Below are 20,187 nucleotides of genomic sequence, written 5' to 3'. Positions count from 1 at the left end.
AGAAAAATGTGGGAAGAATGTGGGTATTGGTGTATAGAGAGGAACAAATTTACTCTCTTCGACTAGATCAAGTGCAGATATTTTGTGCTATAGCATATGCAACTATAAGAAAAAAAAAGACTGCTATTAATTAATTATTTTCTAATTCCATACCCCGATGTATGTATGTGATGTGATTATCGCACTAATGCCCCTCTTTATACGGGTCTATACCTCATATACTTACGAGGACTTGATGGCCATGAACAACAAAAGTATAACGGCCGAGAATAACCCTATAAAAGAAGAAGCAGGAGAAAAAAAAACCCAGATAAAACAGGGGAAATTTAGGCGCGCGACGTTAGTTTCTGATTGTTTTGTCAAATTATATCACAAAATTACATTTTAATGTTAGAAAGGTCAAAATCTTTCCTCGCTCATTTCGCTCGCTCGGGACTTGGGTCACATCAGACGCCACGATCTGCGGGTCGAAATTGAAGCGGGAAGGGGGCTGAACATGCCTAAAATAACAATTTGAAGGTAATTTCAAAATTTTGCGCATATAGTTAATGACAAAAGGTGGGGTGGCCCCTTCCCCCTCCCGGTTCCCGCGGCCCCTGTTCTAGCTGGCACCGCCCCGATCCCGGGGCCCCGATATCTTAAAAAAAAAAAATTATTCACTCGTACGTGCGACGTAAATGATTTTTTTTAATCAATACAAAAATCCCTCATTCGGCTTGCCATACCGGAACCTCGCTCATGCTCTCTCGTGATTGGTCCGTTTGATTTAAAGCGCCCGTTTCAACGCAAAGTGTATCCAATTCAAAAACAAGACTGACTTGCCTGAAAGCCACGATACATTTCGGATATAAATTTCAACTTGAAGATTAAAGTCACAATGGTGAAGGGTTTAGGAAAACCACCGCAGGAGAAGAACATACAGGTCGTTGTGAGATGCAGGTAAATAACTGTAGTTTTTTGTTTGAGAGACAGAGAGAGTCGAGTGCGACTGCGAAAGTGCGTGGTTTAATGACACGGCAGTTCCTCCCAACTCGCACGCCAGGCCAGCGGCACCCCAACCGATCCCCGACCGCTGATGATGGCTCGCATTAATTTTCGGGCATGGATCTTGTGCCGCGCTGATCAGTGCAAGGTAATTGCATGATTGCAACTTAAAGCCTTCAATGAATTGCGGCCATTCCAACGATGCCGTTGATCTCCGACCTTAGCCTAGGCTTAGCGGAGGAAGAACACACGACACAGTCAGGAGACTGGACTCTGGAGAGAGAGAGATGGGTCGAGATTATTTGAATTAATAATATCGACATGATCGAGAATCAAGAATCATCATGATCAAACAGATTTGGAATTCTTATCTTAACAATAACACACATGACACAAGTCAATAGAAATCATAAAGAATAATGCAAAGATTTTAAATAATTTAGTAAATAGTACTTTAGTAGCAAGGCCAGGGCCCAGGCAACTTCGCCAGGGCAAGCCAGGCGCCCGAAGTTTAACTTAACTTAAGTTTAACTTAACTTAAGTTAAGTTTAACTTGGAATTTTGATATAAACATCAGTGCCCCTTGGCCTTCTTCTCTGGCTCTGTGCACATGCGTATCTGCATGATACTAGATACGCTACGACCACACTTGACTTACGCCTAGTACAATCAATGCAGACAAATGTAGGTCTAGAATTTACTACTACTGTACTAGAGACGAGTCTAGCCCTACATCATACATGCCCTAGTAGTATGTTACATGTGTAGATGATAGATCTATCTATTTATTCTTTTAAAAATCCGCATCAAATATAAAAATAAATAATGAATTTCAGGCATTTCATGTGACAGCCTCAAAATGCGGGCTAATCAAAACCTCTGAATTGTGTAAATTGAATCCAAGGTGCGCAGACATGGCATGGTGCACAATTTTCATGTTCAATCTGAAAATGACTGGCTGAGGGTTTTTCTAAGAGTAAGACTAAGAAAATCATATTTCTTTCAAATTTTTTTATGAGAGTTTTGGCACACTTATTCATAAGAATAATTATAACAACTTTAAAGGTCAAGTCCACCCCAGAAAAATGTTGATTTGAATAAATTGAGAAAAATCAATTCAGCAAAACGCTGGAAATTTCATCAAAATCAGATGTAAGAAATATAAAAAAAAATGCCATTTTAAAGTTTCGCTTTTTTTTCACAAAACTGTGATATATGCACAACTTAGTGACATGCAAATGAGACAGTCAATGATGTCCCTCACTCACTATTTCTTTTGTTTTCTTATTGTTTGAATTATACAGTATTTCAATTTTTACAGATTTGAAAATGAGGGCCAACTTGATTGAACCACAGTATTATACTAATTCCACATGTTCAGGGAGGAATGAATTGTATTTTCACTTGACAATGAAGAGAAAAATTGGAAAATTTCATATTTCATATATTATGAAATACAAAAAGAAATAGTGAGTGGATGACGTCATCAGTTTCCTCAATTGCATACCGACCAGGATGTGCATCACTGTTTTGTGAAATTAAGTGAAACTTAAAAAATGTCATAACTTTCTATTTAAACATCCAATTTTTGATGAAATTTTCAGTGTTATGCTTGTTGGATTTTTCTCTTTTTATTCAAATCAACTCTTTGTTGGGGTGGACTTGTCCTTTAAGTTACTTAGTATTATCAAAATTTGAAAGTTTATATGAAATAAAAATAAATTCATGTTAAATCTCAAGTTAAATTGGAAAGAGTTCCATATGCACCCCCACCAAAAATGACAAAAGATTGTTGAGACTTGAATCGGTTTGTTCACTTCATATTTCTGTATCGATTTTTTTAAAGTGTTTCTTACCTTGCTTGGAATTCCAACTCATCTCATTGTAAAGTTCTGCAATCAGGATCTCTACCTGCTTAGATGGTAGACTAGACCATAGGCCTATTTCTGTCAGGGATATGCTCTGCTGAGACTGTGTCTGGCTCCGTGGCATCCCCTCCGTCAATAGACTGATGACAGCCATTGGGCTTGTAATGGTGAAGCAAACAACCGCCGCTTAACTACCTGTACAGAAAGGAGAAAGGGTGCGTTTTTGCACCCTCTTTGATTACTCCTGAATTTTGCTTTTTGACGGGGTAAAAGGGAAGAAATAATAAAGATAAATCTATAATAAATACATTCAGCTTACCACCTTTCCGAAAAATATGCTGGAAAATAGCGAATTCTGATGACAAACCGATAAGGATCAGCCAGGTTCTTCTTCAGTCGCTTGATCGCTGTCAGCGCAGCTACAGCTGAGCCTGCGAACTTGCCTGCCAATCCGCTGGTTTGTCTGTACGCTAAGCTGTAGCTGACGGCGATCGAAGAAGAACCTGACTGATCCCGATCTGTTTGTCATCAAAATTCGCTATTTTCCAGCATATTTTTCAAAAAGGTGGTAAGTTGATTGTATTTGATATTGATGTATCTTTATTATTTCTTCCTTTTTCCCCCGTCAAAAAACAAAATTGAGGAGTAATCGAGGAGGGTGCAAAAGTGCACCCTTTCTCCATATAGGCTGTAGTTAAGTGGCGGTTGTTTGCTCCACCATTACGAGCCCAATGGCCGTCATCGGTCTATTGATGGAGGGGATGCCGCGGAGCCAGACGAAGCCATATTTTGGTATGTACATGTATTTCCACTCCCCATCATATTTAATAGGGCTAGATATATTATTTTGAACCTTCTCCATGTTTTTATTTTTATTTTAGTGGAAATATTTTATTTTTATGGAACTCTTGCCGTTAAATATTTAGGTACGCAGACATGGGGCTCCCCTTAATTGGCCTATTATCGTGACGTTAAATAATATGCCATAGGGGTAATTGCATACATGTAGGGGGCCCCATGTCTGCACACCTAACTATTTTAAAATCTAAGAAGTAAGATTTCTTTTAATTCACCCCCCAAAAATTAGAATCTAGTTGATAATGTTCAGTTATATTCTTATGAGTAAGTGTGCCAAACATCTCATGAAAATTATAAAGAAATAGGTCTAGACTAGGTCTTTATGATGTTTCTTGGAAAAAAAACCTTCCAAGTCAAGGTTTTTTCAGTGAATATAACTGTGTTGTATTGTAATCTGCAGCGTTATATTCACTGAGGTGACGTCACTCTTTGCTTACAAGTTGCATAATTCACTTGACGTATATGGATAAAAAATGCAACAAGTATTTCAAGTTTCAGATCATAAAGCCATATGCAGACTCTGATGATGAGTCTACATCTTTTTGATAAATAACATTTCAACTCCCCTCCAAAAATATATTTTTCCCTCCTGAGAATACATGTATCTTCCCTCAGCGCTGCATGCTTCGCACAAAATATACATGTAATCCCTTGGGAAAATACAACTCCCTCCCGAGGGAAATGAAATGTATATTTCAACTCTAGGTAGGAAATATCTATCTACATGTACATGTAACTAGGTATAATTTCTCCCTGAACATGTGGAATTACGGTTACCATTGTTTAACATTGGGATTCTGGGAACATTTTATGGTTCAGTCAAGTTGGTCCTTATTGTCAAATCTGTAAAAATTGAAATATTGTACAATTCAAACAATAAAAAACAAAAGAAATAGTGAGTGAGCCTAGTGAGGGACATCATCGACTATGTCATTTGCATGTGACTAATCGTGCATATAATATTTTATGATTTTGATGAAATTTTCAGCATGATGCTTGTCTGATTTTTCTTGATTGATTCAAATCAACATTTTTATGGAGTGGACTTGACCTTTAAGATGAGGTTCTGGTTGTTCTTGTTGAAAAAAAAAGTGATTCAAAATTTCAGCAATGCTTTCGTCATCAGTTACCTTACATGCTTAATGCCCAGACCACATGCGAAATATCCACTTGCGAGATCCAACAAGCATAAGAGGCTGTGCGCGGCGTTAAAAAAATATAATGCAGTGCTGAAGCATTAAATGTTGTTTGTTTTGAAGATTAAGAAGTTGCCTCTTTGTATTACGAATTGTTTTCATTTATTCTCTGTTGCAGACCTGTCAATGGAAGTGAGCGGAAGCAAAATTCCTACTCCATCTTGGATGTGAAGCCCTCCAAAAGAGAGATTATTGTCGGCACAGAAGTTGCTGAAAAGGCCTCTTCAAAAACATTCAGTTTTGACAAGGTACAGTATGTACAAAGAATTATATTAAAGAAAGATGAATACCAGTTGTGACAATCTCAAAATGAGTTTGAACAGAATCCAATAAGATTACCACCTAAGTGTTTGTATGTATAAATAAAATAATATGTGCCAAATGGCTCTGGAAGAAAATGCGTAATTGCTGAGAAATGAGCAAAATAAGCACAGAATTCCATCAAATGTCAGGTATTTTTCCAAGCAATATTAATACACTGTCCCACATGTATGCGTTTGTGTTAGTGATCATCAGAATTATAATTTTTGAGCTAAGATTTCACAAAGATTATAAGTTTATGTTTATGTACCAGATCTACATGTAGATGATAATATGGTGACTATTAACCTTGACTTAAAAGACTTTCTCATGAAATGTTTGCTGCAACTACTTTCTTTTACCTTTAAAAATTCCTAATATCAAGATTATCCAAACCTGTGACCATGTATATAATTAAACCAATTATTATTTCGTTTTTCACCCTTTTTTTTGGGGGGGGGGGGGAGGAGGGGGTAGATTTACTGAATGTTCCCATGCATTAGTTTTCATGATAAAGAAATACATGTAGATTGAAACAATTATTGCACAAGTAAAATCATATAACCAATATCCATTCATTTAATATTAACACCTTTAGTCTGTAGGTTTATAGCCTTTGTGGCGCTTTAGAAAATATTTTTAGTTCAGATCAGATTCAGTTATTATTCTTTACAGGGACTCGGTTTTATAATTATAAGGGGAGCAATAAAAAGCTCTCCTAGAACTTTTAAGGAGAGCGGTAGAGGAGCACTTCAAAAAGCTCTTCTTCAACATACAAGGGGAGCTTTTTGCCCAATTAACAAAATGGATGGAGGAAATGTATGTACTATAAAATTACAATCAACAACCAAAGGAAGTATTTATAATTGTTTTACAATGTATTGTAATTAGATTGTGTGTTGTAAAACCTGTTTTAGTTAGGTTTTGACTTGGCTAAAAGTTAAGTCACTGACAATTTTTTTTTTTTTTTCGGGGGCTCCATTTTAATTTTTTTGTCAAATTTCGGGGGCTCTTTTTAAATGCTACTTTTTTGTATTTTGAGGAATACCTGTTCACTTATTAAGGAATTATTACTTTTTGTTTAATATTAAATATTGTAATTTGTATGATTTTTTAAGTTATTTATCATGCATGTTTAGAATCTTGGATGTGGGTGTGTGTGGATGGGTGGGTGTGTGTGGGTGTGTGCGTGTGTGTGTGACTGTGAGTTGGACTTGGATATAAATGAATTCAATATCTAATTTCTACTCCATTTATTCCAGTACAATACCCTAGTCAGCCATGTACATGTAATAAAGGCCCATCACATACCCTAACTTTTCCTGAAGTTCTTTGAAAACGCAGATCTCCATGAAAATTTAATTTCTCTATGGGGGAGTCTAAATTTGGTGAGAATGTATTCATTAAGAACTTAAATATACATGACAATGAAGAAATCATCAAACTTTATTGGCAGTTTTGAATAATATTCCTGAAATGTAAACTCTGTCTGAAACAGAAAATCACCATCATTGAGGCCTTTACTGAGCGAATTGTCCTCCAGAGCTCTGGCAGAGAGACAGAGCTCCAACTGGCTAGCTAGTAAAAGCGCCAATGCGTGAGCCTGCCGCCGTCCTTGTAAAAAAGATGGAGCTTTGTTTGAATGATTTATTGTCTGATATAATACCTCATCCCCTAGAAAAAGAAAACAAATGATTTTTTAGTTATAATTGATAAATTAGATAACTTATTTTGGAAGTTAATAAGCCGTTTTGAAAAGCAAAGCCGAATGACAACTCACCAATGCTAGGTTACTAGACTCTGGGATTTATTTCCTGTGTAATTCGAATTATTTTATCACAGAATTGTGATATCTGTAGGGGAAACATGTGCATTCGAAATGGCACACGGTGGTAGTCATAATGGACCCCTATACATGCAACTCTTTCCCGACCGTTGCGTTGATTTTTTTTTCCATACCTGGTACCATGTGTATGGAAATACGTGGTACAGAAAAAATAACGCAACTTCGGAATTTGAAACTGCGCTACTCGCTACTTTTAAGGCTTATTCGTGATTTTGAGTGTGGATTTTGGATGGTTTTTAAATGGTAAGCGGAGCTCGAGCATATGGCACTAGTGGGCGGTTGAGTTGTTATCACTCGGCAATAATTTCGGGGGCGACATTCAGATTTTATGTCGCCCCCGAAAGCATGATTTTGGGTGATTTCGAGGGCGACTTTAGGCATTTTCGCGCAGGTCAGCTATCGCGAGGCGCGCTATAAATCGCGCTACCGAAAATGGATTAAGGCGCGCATGTAGCGCGCGATCGCTCTCGCGCGCCTTAAAATCGAGTCCCTGTCTTTATACTTGTTACATTTATTGTATCATACTATCATCTCAAATGCGCACTTTCTTGTTTAATGATAACTTTGCCATTTTCATTGGGGACTGGGTTTAGTGGTTAGTACAATTAATTTCTCCGGAACTTTGTTGCAAGGTCTAGCTTCCATCATATTTACATATATACAAGTTATAAACATATTATACATGTATGTACCACTGCTGGGCAGTGTTTGGTGCAGCAGTTGAATGTAATCGTTACTATACTATTTCAGGTCTTTGGCCCCAAGGCTCCCCAAATTGAGGTCTACAAGTCAGTTTGTGAACCAATCCTTGATGAAGTGCTCATGGGATACAACTGCACAGTATTTGCGTGAGTCTACACCTGTCCTCATCATCCTCCAAGATCCACATTTGCATATGTGCATTTTCTCTCAAAGTCTACATTTATGTTGTGAACTTTATTGTGTTGGAAAGCCATCACTTTTCATCAAGTTTTACAAAATTCAGAAACAGTTTGCACTTAACTTGTATCAAACATTGTGAGTAGCCTGCACCTTCCTTGTCAAAAAAAAACTAGTCTAAGTATGAAGTCAAAGTGCATTATTTCACTCTGAGGTAAATGATTGAATTCTTAATCAATTCAATTTAATTCGATTATTTGTAGATTATGCCAATCCCCATTTTTTGAAGCAGAAGAGAAGAAATAGTGTATGATAAAAAGTTACATATGAAATATAGATGAAGTTCCATTTAATTAGATTAGAAGTTACTTAGAATCACTTTTTTTAAAGATATGATTTATTTAATTTGATTTTAGCTACGGGCAGACTGGCACGGGGAAGACATTCACCATGGAAGGCGAGAGAACTCCAGACCCAGATCTCTCTTGGGAACAGGTATGATTGCTTCTTCTTTTTTCATTTTTGCTGCAGACAAATCTTGTGTACTACATGTACAGCTGTCACCAATATGACCAGGCTTCACAAAAGGTTGCTAGAAGTTTTTTGTTGTTGAAGATCCCATCTGGAAGGTGATTTTCTCAGCTTTGAAATGATGTATTACTTGATAAAAATACTGATTTTTTTGTCAAAATACTGATTTTGGGGGATAAGAATACTGAAAATGCAAAATACAACTTGGCAGCTCTGCTTGATACTATTGGATGGCTCCGACCTACTTGAAAAAGTAGGTTCGGAAAAATGTTCACTAATTTTCCTTTCAATAGTGTCCAGGATTAAAGGAGAATGAAACCTTTGAAACAAGATAGCTTGTGTGAAAACAGACAAATCAAAGAAACAGATCAACGAAAGTTTGAGAAAAATCGGACAAATAATGAGAAAGTTATGAGCATTTGAATATTGCGATTACTAATGCTATGGAGATCCTCAAATTGGCAATGCGACAAAGATGTGTGATGTCACTTGTGAACAACTCTCCCTATTAATAGTATATATTTCACTTGAATTGCCTCTTTTATCACATCTATCAGTAGATCATGTATTCTTTTTATATAGGAGGGCACGTAATACAGATTTTTAAAGAATACATCATGGATAAAGAGTTTGTATCACCATAAGAAAAAGCAAAAAGAGACATTTTGAGGGTATTTTATTGTCCATCAAAGGGAAAGTTGTTCACATGTGACATCACACATCCTTGTCGCATTGCCAATGGGAGGATCTCCATAGCATTAGTGATTGCAATATTCAAAAGCTCATAACTTTCTCATTGTTTGTCCGATTTTTCTCAAACTTTCTTTGTTCTTATCCTTTGATTTTTCTGTTTCGACTTTCGACACAAGCCTACTTGTTCCAAAGGTTTCATTTCCCTTTAAAGTTGGGTAGGTTAGGTTCCCTCTATTGTGTGTAGGTGACAAAAGGAGGATTAGAAGTCAATCAGAATTCCATTGATAAAGTCCTCCAATAACCCTTAAAGTTGCCACACTACTCAAGCAGTAAGCACATCCTGTTCATTGTTTATAGAGGAGGACTGATCAACGCAAGATCTTACCCATTAATAAGGAAGTTCAAAGTGAGGGGAATAGTTTGGATTTCAGGAACAACAAATTGTAACATGCTCCCAAAAGACCACTCCAAAATATCATGGGTACACTTAAAGCTGTCAAAAATAACACCTGGGATTCGATTAGTACATCCATTATTTTTCTGTGCATAGAAAAAAGGTTTACTCTTTCAGAAAAAAATGAAAACTGAAATTCGACATTTCTTAACACACCACTCTTGACGCCTCCAACAGAGAATCACACTGCAAGTTTATTGTGTCTGGTCATAGATAACACTCAGCTAATTGGTTCATGTGACAGGAACTAGACAGCTTTTTATGTAGTCTTGCCTACATGTTTTACAATGATGCATTCCAAAGTGTAATTATTCATGTTTTTTCTCATTTACTCTGCAACGGAATAAACTTCCCATGTAACAGTTACATGTAACTGTTAACAGTTGATAACTACTGGAATAAGGAAGTCTATACATGTACATGCTGTATAAAAATCGTTGATGTCCTGTTTCCATTACTCGAATATATCAAGTAATTTTACCATGAGAAATTTACATAGAAACAGACTCTCATTAACATGTGCATTGTATTCCTGACATTCTAGGATCCACTGGCTGGCATCATTCCGAGAGCGATGCATCAGATCTTTGAGAAGATGGTTGGCACCGATGTTGAGTTTTCGGTCCGTGTCTCCTACCTGGAGCTGTACAACGAGGAGCTCTTTGATCTTCTGTCCTCTCAGGAAGACACCCAGAGACTGAGAATCTTTGAGGATTCTGCTAGGAAGGTAAGGAGACAAAGGTCAAAGGCCATTCGGGTTGCGCTGTAAGTGCTCAGTCACAGTCTCCTATCTGGAACTGTACAACTAGGAGCTCTTTGATCTTCTGTCCTCTCAGGAAGACACCCAGTGACTGAGAATCTTTGAGGATTCTGCTCGAAAGGTAAGGAGACAAAGTTCACAGGGGTTGCGCAATTAAGTGCTCAGAGTTCCTTATCTGGAGCTGTACAATGAGGAGCTCTTTGATCTTCTGTCCTCTCAGGAAGACACCCAGAGACTGAGAATCTTTGAGGATTCTGCTAGGAAGGTAAGGAGACAAAGGTCAAAGGCCATTCGGGTTGCGCTGTAAGTGCTCAGTCACAGTCTCCTATCTGGAACTGTACAACTAGAAGCTCTTTGATCTTCTGTCCTCTCAGGAAGACACCCAGAGACTGAGAATCTTTGAGGATTCTGCTCGAAATGTAAGGAGACAAAGTTCACAGGGGTTGTGCAATTAAGTGCTCAGAGTTCCTTATCTGGAGCTGTACAATGAGGAGCTCTTTGATCTTCTGTCCTCTCAGGAAGACACCCAGAGACTGTGAATCTTTGAGGATTTTGCTAGGAAGGTAAGGAGAAAAAGATCAAAGGCCACTCGGGTTGCACAATTAAGTGCTCAGTCAGAGTCTCCTATCTTGAGCTACAACAAGGAGTTCTTTGATCTTCTGTCCTCTTGGGAAGACACCCAGAGACTGAGAATCTTTGAGGATTCTGCTCAGAAGGTAAGTAGACAAAGGTCACAGGGAGTTCACAATAAAGTGCTTTTAAAATCCTGTTCTTGTAATGGTTATTTGATTTCCTTTTTAGATTCGAGGAAAAACTGAGTTTGTTACTTAAAAATGTGTTAACATATTATTTAAAAAAAAAGAAGAAAAGATTAATGCAATTTGTTTGGAATTGTATTTGATACCTGTCCCCCTTGCATAAAAATTACATTATGCTAACTTTGCCATCCAGTGGTAACTACAATGGTAACGCTGATCAACAGCCAATCACAATCAAGGATTTTATGCAAGTTACCTTTGCATGGCAAAGTTATACATGTACCATAATGGTAACTTTTATGCAATGGGGGCCTGTTTGTATGATTAAAGATAAATACCAGTTGTGACAATGATCGAAAGATGAGATCGAACAGAATCCAATAAAATTACCAGCCAAGTGTTTGTATTTGTGAATAAAAAATAAATGCCAAATGGCTCTGAAAGAAAATGCTTAATTGCTGAGAAATGGGCAAAATAAGCACGGAATTCCATCAAATGTCGGGTATTTTTTCAAGCAATTTGAATACACTGCCCCACATATGCTTTTCTGTGTTAGTGATCATCAGGATTATTGGTTTTGAACTAAGATTTCATGATTTCACAAAAATAAGGTTACATCAAAGTACCAGATGTAGATATATGATAATGTGTTGACAGTTAACTTTGATTTACAAGACTTGTTTGCTGCAATTACTTTCTTTTACCTTTAACCTGAAATGCCTTTTCTTACTCCAGGGCTCTGTCGTGATACAAGGTCTTGAGGAAGTAACGGTCCACAACAAGAATGAGGTGTACGCCATCCTTGAGAAGGGAGCAGCCAAGAGGCAAACGGCCGCAACACTTATGAATGCCCACTCAAGGTTAGTACTAATTAATGCCTGGGGCCAGTTCATAAAGGCCCGAATTCACAAAGGTGGTTTTTAAAACCCACGGTTGAATCCATGGTTTATGCAGATTTCCTGTATAAATTACGCTTAATCTAGCGCGTATCGGGCGCGTGTATCAAAAATGTCCAATGCTGATGCGCGCTTTTGCCACAGTCCGCCAAATTGACGCCTGTTACCATGGTTAGATACGCTATTTTATTCATGAGTCCACTGTTTGAAGAGTGGACTCATGAATAAAAACAGTGGACTCATGAATAAAATAGCGTTGATAACCAAGGCAACAGGCGTCAATTTGGCGCACTGTGACAAAAGTGCGCATCAGCATTGGACATTTTTTAATATACGCGGTAAAATAAGTGTAATTTATACAGGAAATCTGCATAAACCATGGACTCAACTGTAGGTTTTCAAAACCACCGTTGTGAAGTCGGGCCAATTTGTGTATTGCACGGAATATGAAAGTCCCGAGAAGTAAAATCATTTTATTTGAAGTTCGGCGTGATGCGAGAAATACTGTATTCAATTTCTACTTTGCTGCAAGCCTTGTGGTCGGAGTAATGTCCAAATCAGTGTCAAGTTGCAGCGATTTGGAATTTGATTTGCTTCATCCCTAAAGGGAGGCTAGAGACAGACTGTAATTTCGATTTTGATATTCGTACGACTCTTCAGAACTTTGATTGTTAAAGGTCAAGTCCACCCCAGAAAAATGCTGACTTGAATAGATAGAGAAAAATCAAACTCGCATAGTGCTGAAAATTTCATCAAAAAAATCGGATGTAAAATAAGAAAGTTATGACATTTTAAAGTTTCGCTTATTTTCACAAAACAGTGATATGCACAACTAGGTGATTCAGTCGATGTCCATCACTCACTATTTCTTTTGTTTTTTATTGTTTGAATTATACAATATTTCATTTTTTATGGATTTGACAATAAGGACCAACTTGACTGAACCATATAGTATTAAACAATGCTAATTCCACATGTTCAGGGAGGAATTAATCGTTGTATCACTTGACAATGAGGCGAAAGAATATTTCATATAATAAAATACAAAAGAAATATTGAGTGGATGACATCATAGTCTCCTCATTTGCATACCAGCCAGGATGTGCATATATCTGTTTTGTGAAATTAACCGAGACTTTAAAATGTCATAACTTTCTTATTTTACATCCGATTTTGATGAAATTTTCAGTGTTATGCTTGTTGGATTTTTCTCTTTCTATTCAAATTAACTTTTTGTTGGGGTGGACTTGTCCTTTAAGATTTTAGAGGTTTAATAAAATGTTCATATCATATGCTATTCAATTTAATTGAAAATCAGATCTTATACTGTGCACTGGGCTTTACAACTAAGGTGACTTTGCCATTATTGTAACAGTAAATTGCCAGTTCGTCCACTCACCACATGGTCTACCTCCATTTAGTCTAATGCCATTCTATCCATCCACATTTCGTCTAACAACCATTTGGTCCAATCATTACACTATCTAATCACCATTTGGTCTAATATTCGTTTTATTTTCATTCATTTTGCCCAATTAACACTTAGTCTAATTAGACCAAATGGCTTTGGGACCAACTGGTTATTAGACAAAATGGTGAGTGTACGAAATAGCAATTAGACCATGTGAATAGTGGACGAACTGATGGTAGACCAAATGATAGTAGACAAGTTGGCAATTGGATGAATTGGCATTAGACCAAATGAAAATGAACCATTATAAGTACCATGGAAACCTTGATTGTGATTGGCTGCTGAGCCATGTTACCATGGTACATGTAGTTGTCATGATGGAAGAGTTACAACAGTTGTAAGTCCTTCATGAAACGGGCCCCAGATTTATTAAATTTTGACTGGTTCGAATTATAATATAAATAAAAGATGATCTAGAATAAGTTAGATAAGAAAAAAAAGTCTGTGTATATTTTGCAAAAGACCTGAACTAACCCTTTGCCGTTTGGTCAAAAGGTGATGATTTTTTAATTTTTTTTTATTGATAACTGCCGAAAACCTACTTGAGAAACACAACCTCACAGCATGTGCGTGAAATGTATCAATTGTTACCAGTGATAGGTTTCAAGTACTGATACTGAGAAGAATCAATAAAGTTTAGGTCTGTTTCTCAGGGGGCCTTTTAACAAATCAGCAATTTCATCAAATTTACACTGGATAAACATTTCTGCAATGCAGTATTTCTAGAATAGGTCACTGGAAAAGAGAGCTTCAGTTGGTATGCCTAAACTCAAATATAACAAGTCCCCCCAAGTATATAGTAATAGCTACTCCCATCAATTCTCTTCTGTTTTTAACTGCACAAGTGCACATACATGTAGCTTTTGTAGAGACTCAGCACAATTTATCCAGATTCTTGATATGCAGGCCTTTTGTGGTGTAGTGGTTCTGACTCTCCCCTTTCAATCAGAGGGTCGTGGGTTCGAATCCTAGCCATGGTGAGTTTTCCTATATCAAGAAATTTATCCACACTGCTGCACCAAACCCTGATGAGGCAAATGGGTACCCGGCAGAATTAATTCCTTGAATGCACCGAGCGCCAATGAAAAACTGGTAGCTCAAGATAGAGCCATGGTCATAAAACCATCACTAAACAAATACATCTGTTATTATTATTATTATTATGCAAAAGCTAACACATGTACGATTATATGCCAGTTGTCTAAATGCTCGACAGGAAGAAGTAGGTGGAAATCACTTTCCTGGATATGATTAGAACTATACAATTCTAACCTTTTTTCTTCTTTTAATTTCAATATTTTAGTCGTTCCCACTCGGTCTTCTCGGTGACCATCCACATCAAAGAGAATTCTATCGAGGGAGAGGAACTGTTGAAGACCGGCAAACTCAACTTAGTGGATCTTGCTGGAAGCGAGAACATTGGTCGCTCAGGGGCTGTCGATAAAAGGGCCAGAGAAGCCGGTAAGTGGTAGAATATTAATGATATTCCGCTTGAATAGAACGCTTAATTCATCGGAATGAGGTCTGTAAGCACCTTGGTCATCGGATCCTGGCTTTCCCACACACAGTGCATGTACATGTACTCTTCTCACCCCCTGGGGAGAGTTCCAACAAGAGTTTCAAAACTAAATTGCTAGGTAGACTTCATGGCTTATGCATCATACCAGGTGGGTGTTTCATAAAGCTGTTCGTAATGTTACGCACAACTTTACGCACGACTGGAACATGTTCTTAGGTCATAAATCAATTACATAGGGAAACCACATAGCACAAGAAAGGATCACCAGTTGTGCGTAAAGTCATTCGTATCTTACGAACAGCTTTATAAACACCCACCAGGTACCTATTTAACGGCTAGATGGAGCCTTGCCAAACGATAGATCCCAACAGGGGGGAGGGTTGGTGTTTTTGGTCTTTTTTAATGTTTTGTGCCATTATTCCAAAATATACAGAAATAGAGGCAGGAATTTTTAAACTTTTTTCTTGAGCAATTTTTAGACTAAATTCATGACATATTTGCAGAGTATTGAAAAACAGCAGGTCTGGTGAGATAATGTTGTGCCAAATTGCCTATTTTATGAGTTCAGTACAGTGTTAGTGAAAGATCATAAAAGAGTCATTGTTTATCAATCATGATTCTGATTGATTGTAGTGAATTTGTTAACATTCTTCATGTTTGAGGATAATACATTCAGCTTCTGTGTGCTTTGCTTGCAGGTAACATCAACCAGAGTTTGCTGACTCTTGGACGAGTTATTACAGCGCTTGTGGAGCATGCCCCTCATGTGCCTTACAGGTATGCAGTCATTGCAGGGATTGATTTCCAATTTCATCCCACTTACTAGTTTTCCCTAAATATATGTCTATTTTTTTTCAGAGTTTTTGGTCATGAAATCAGGAAATTGTGATTGAGAGTTTCTTGTAAAGCACATTCTACTACATATGTAGTTTAACCATTATTAAACTGGGGGGGGGGGTCATTTGACCCCCCCTCGACAAATTTTGTCACTACGCCGTCGCGCCAATTTTTTTTACCGCACCGCTCGCTGACTTTTTACTTTCAAGTCTTGCGCATCTTTTGAGACCAAATTTGCGACGCCCGGGTACGTGGTTCCAAAATCACGCAACATTTTGTAAGTGCATGTCAGACCCGAAATTGCTCAAAAACGTGATTCCGTGTACAAAGTCAATGCAAATTGTGTTTTTCAACCAAAAATCATAAATGTATGATTATTTTCACTTTTGTTGGTTTTAATGGATCTATTTTATGCTATTTATGATCGCAAAAGGGTCCCTGACAAAGTTCATCTGAAAAAACAATAAAATACATAAGAAATTAATTTATATTTTTGCAATTTTTGTGTAGATATTTGTTAGAAATGTAATAATTGATACTCCCACCAAAAATTAGCATTCTTTTAGCTAGATAAATTGAGTTAAAGGCAAAAACAGACACAAAAACCCAAAATTTCATACGCTTATTTGCATAATTAATAAAAAAATATAAACAATTAATATTTTGAAATTTTTTCTTTACAGTCTTGTAGTTTACATCCGGCTCTATGCGTGTGCAAATTTTCGCGTCGATCGCGCAATCAGCAGCCGAGATCTGAGGGGGGTCAAATTGACCCCCTCCTCAGTATATACACCGAAATAGCCCAGTTAAGATAGGGTTAAATACTTTGAAGCATTTCCCTGGGTTTCTTGCACAAAACCACACATGGGCAAATATGTAAATTTTTTTGTTTGGGCAGTATTTTGGCAGAAAAATATCTTTTCTCCATCTTGTATTATTCAACTTGTCTATTGCAGAATATGTGAAAGTACAATTATTGCACCAAACTTAATATTTTTTTTAAATCCCTCAGAATACGGCAATTCATTTAACAATTTTGACATTCTCATGTAGTGTACCTTTCTATTTATCAGGACTTGATGTCCTTTTGTATCTTGTCTGGCAAATTCTATGATTTTTTTTATTGGCATATTCAAAATTCAATATCATTGCACATAACTGTGAGTGGGTGTGGTATTTTCAGCTTGTTCATGTACATGCATTAACACATTGAATTGATGAATACAAAGCATGCAATTAATAAATGTAAAAATAATAAAGCAAAAATGTATCCTCCACATTGAATAATAAAAAGATACATTTTGTGTTGCACATTCACCTTATTTCTTTAATTGTCACATACAAAATTGTTAAAAGTGTTTTGGATGAATTACTGTTCGATGTTTTATTTGTGTATCCTCTTTTTCTATTGCCACACAGAGAGAGTAAACTAACTCGTCTCCTACAGGACTCCCTTGGTGGTAGAACCAAGACATCTATTATAGCCACTGTGTCGCCAGCTTCCATCAATGTTGAGGTTTGTTTTGATATTCCTAATATTTCATCCCTATTTTGATAAAAAAAAAAGATAATGCACAGGTATGAGTGTGATAGTGCAGATGCTATTCACTCAAGCACTTGAGCAGACATGCCAACCGTTCCCTTTTTAGAGTATTTGTTCCTCTTTTTTTACTATGAATACACCAATACTTTTTTTTTAATGATTTGTTACTTTTTTTTTTTTTTCTGATCATGGAGTATGTATGTATTATACACAGTGCATGACACTAGCACTGGTCCGACAGTCCCAGACCAGTAAAAATCAATGTCGGGCCAGTAGCTTGTTGCATGAAAAGAACAAGTTAATTCTCGCCTATGAGCACATGTTTTAAAGGGTGAATTATCAAGTCATTTCACATGTATTTTCACCGATCTCACTACAACAGGCTGGCGATTGTTATGTTGAGCCAAATTTTGAAAAATACTCTTTTTTGTAAAAAAAAATAATTATTTTTTGGTAGTACAAGGTTGGCAGGTCTGCTCAAGAGTATTTACATGCTCCATGTGCTTTTACATTATATTGCGAACATCCAAGATGCCTGCATATCCAATATCACCACCTTTAATCTGTGCATGGTTTGTTTTGGGGGGTATACATGTACATGTATGTTGAAATGTTGAAATGCCATCATAACTTTGAAGTTTTACAGATCGGGAGGGTGTTTCATAAAGCTGTTCGTAAGTTGAGAGTGATTTTAAGAACGGCTGGTGAATCTTTCTTATGCGCTAAACCATTGCCAATTAATATTTTGGTGCATTCCATTTACCACGAGAAAAGATCACCAGTCGTTCTTGACGCTCTTAACATAGGAACAGCTTTATGAAACACCCGCCTGGTTCATTAAACTTGGACATGGGTAATCGTGGGAAGCTTGGGTAACTTGGGTGATCAAGGATCACTGATCGTCTCCTTATAGTCTTAGGTCACATGATCAAGGTTAGAGGTCATTTAGGGTCAACCTAAATGAACCTAGTATCTTTTTAGTATATGAATGGTATTTTTTTGGGGGAAAAATCATTCATCTTAGTTGTATTCAAAGTCGGCATGGCTGCTTCAATACATTGAATGGCGTTATGCAGACGAGACTGCCGGAGGCATTCCACTTGTTCAAGTTTAATATTCAAGATTCCAACCAGAACTAACTTTTCTTCTTGAACAAACAGGAAACGTTGAGTACACTGGATTACGCACACAGGGCAAAGAACATCACAAACAGGCCAGAGATCAACCAGAAACTCACCAAGAAAGCTCTTCTCAAGGTATGTACAGTACAGTCGGCAGTTTTCTTGATTAGTGGTGATGGACTGGTGGTGGAGTCGCTGATCAGCAAGCAGTAGATAGGTTCAAATCCCACATTGGTTCCAAAGAATTTTCTCACTTAGTTTTCAGATTGAGTATACAATTTTATTCACTGGGTGCAAGGCAGAAATTTGAATGTTCAGTATCAAACGTCCCAAACAGGCTTTGATATTCAGGGGTGTGAGAGATCAGATATTTATCTGATTTCAGATTTTTTTGGTTTTGATTTTCAGCTTAATTTCAGCTTATTTTTGGCTTTCCTCTGTACAAAAGGTATGGGAGCTCTTCCTATTTCAGATTTTTTCAACACTCTTCAGCTTTTTTCAGATCTTTTTATTTGTGACCACTCACACCCCTGAATATTCTATTCCATTGTCCATGGCGGACTATGAATGTAAGTCGGATTAAAAACCAGAGGTAATAAGATATTAGTTCTTATATCATTGTGACTGTGCCATGGACCAGTGATGGTCTAGTGGTAGAGTCACTGACCAGCAAGCAGTAGGTGCAAGGTTCAAATCCCACATTGGTTCCAAATAATTTCCTCACTCATTTTTCAGATCGAACATGCGGTGTAATGTGAGTGCAAGGCAAAGATGTATTCACATTATCCCTAGTTTTTCGTTTTTTTCAATGCCCATTCTGTGTTCTTCTATAAGCTAAACATCAAATTCTGAGTTCTAAAAACATTTATAAGATACAACTAGATTTTTAACCATTCACATCACGTTTTTAGGACTTCTGCTTTTTAAAAAGTTATGTTAAGTTAAATGCAAATCCTTTTGCAACAGATTCCAGGGTACCGTAACACAAAGGTTATTGATTAATCGTACGCTCAAATTTCATGATTGATTTTACATTGTCTTCAATGCAATCAATCGTAGAAAAACGTTCTACGATCATTGCTAAGCAATGTGTTACGGCCCCCTAATCTGGTTTGAATATAATAGATTTCATTGTGATGATAAAAACTTCATATTTCATATGAGAAATTATCTTGCTTTCTGGCTTTGTATAGCTGTGGTAAATTAGAAATCAATATAAAAACTTTAAAAAATGTTTTTTTTGCTCACTTCAGGAATATACAGAAGAAATTGAGAGGCTTAGGAGAGATCTCTTTGCAACCAGGGAAAAGAATGGCATCTATCTCTCAGAAGACCACTACAAGTGAGTATTCAACAGCTGCTAACAGTTACATGTACAACTACTACTTTACTGTAGAGATGTTGTGGCTCAGTGGATAAGTCTTCAGACTTTGAACCACAAGGTCCGGGGTTCAAATTCCACCGCAGCACTCGATCCTTTGGCAAGGCATTTATCTACATTTGCCATTCTCCTCCCAGGTGTAGTAAATAGGTACTCGGTAGGAAGGAGTTCCTTAGAGGCTTGATGTGCACCATCAGGTTAGCCGTGCTAAAGCCGGGGTAATAGTATGCAGCGCTTAGAAATATTTTTACTAATCGCTATATAATTGTTACATATTATTATTATGATTTAA

The 20,187-nt window shown here is 37.1% G+C and overlaps 1 protein-coding gene across 1 annotated transcript in view; it reads left to right on the top strand.

The window, feature by feature from the left end:
* Window positions 1-721: 721 nt before the first annotated feature.
* LOC129272539 (kinesin-like protein KIF11-B) overlaps window positions 722-20,187 on the top strand; it is a 38,569-nt gene continuing 19,103 nt past the window's right edge. Inside the window, exons 1-11 of the mRNA XM_064107728.1 lie at window positions 722-939; window positions 5,025-5,154; window positions 7,803-7,900; window positions 8,348-8,426; window positions 10,154-10,336; window positions 11,863-11,987; window positions 14,798-14,955; window positions 15,712-15,790; window positions 17,270-17,366; window positions 18,554-18,649; window positions 19,768-19,856. Coding sequence (XP_063963798.1) covers window positions 878-939; window positions 5,025-5,154; window positions 7,803-7,900; window positions 8,348-8,426; window positions 10,154-10,336; window positions 11,863-11,987; window positions 14,798-14,955; window positions 15,712-15,790; window positions 17,270-17,366; window positions 18,554-18,649; window positions 19,768-19,856 — 1,196 coding nt within the window. The 5' untranslated portion in view covers window positions 722-877. The remainder of the gene's footprint in view (window positions 940-5,024; window positions 5,155-7,802; window positions 7,901-8,347; window positions 8,427-10,153; window positions 10,337-11,862; window positions 11,988-14,797; window positions 14,956-15,711; window positions 15,791-17,269; window positions 17,367-18,553; window positions 18,650-19,767; window positions 19,857-20,187) is intronic.

The sequence above is a fragment of the Lytechinus pictus genome, chromosome 12 (genome assembly GCF_037042905.1).
Source record: "Lytechinus pictus isolate F3 Inbred chromosome 12, Lp3.0, whole genome shotgun sequence".
Classification (NCBI taxonomy): Eukaryota; Metazoa; Echinodermata; class Echinoidea; order Temnopleuroida; family Toxopneustidae; genus Lytechinus; species Lytechinus pictus.
This window is presented reverse-complemented; position numbering and strand designations above follow the sequence as displayed.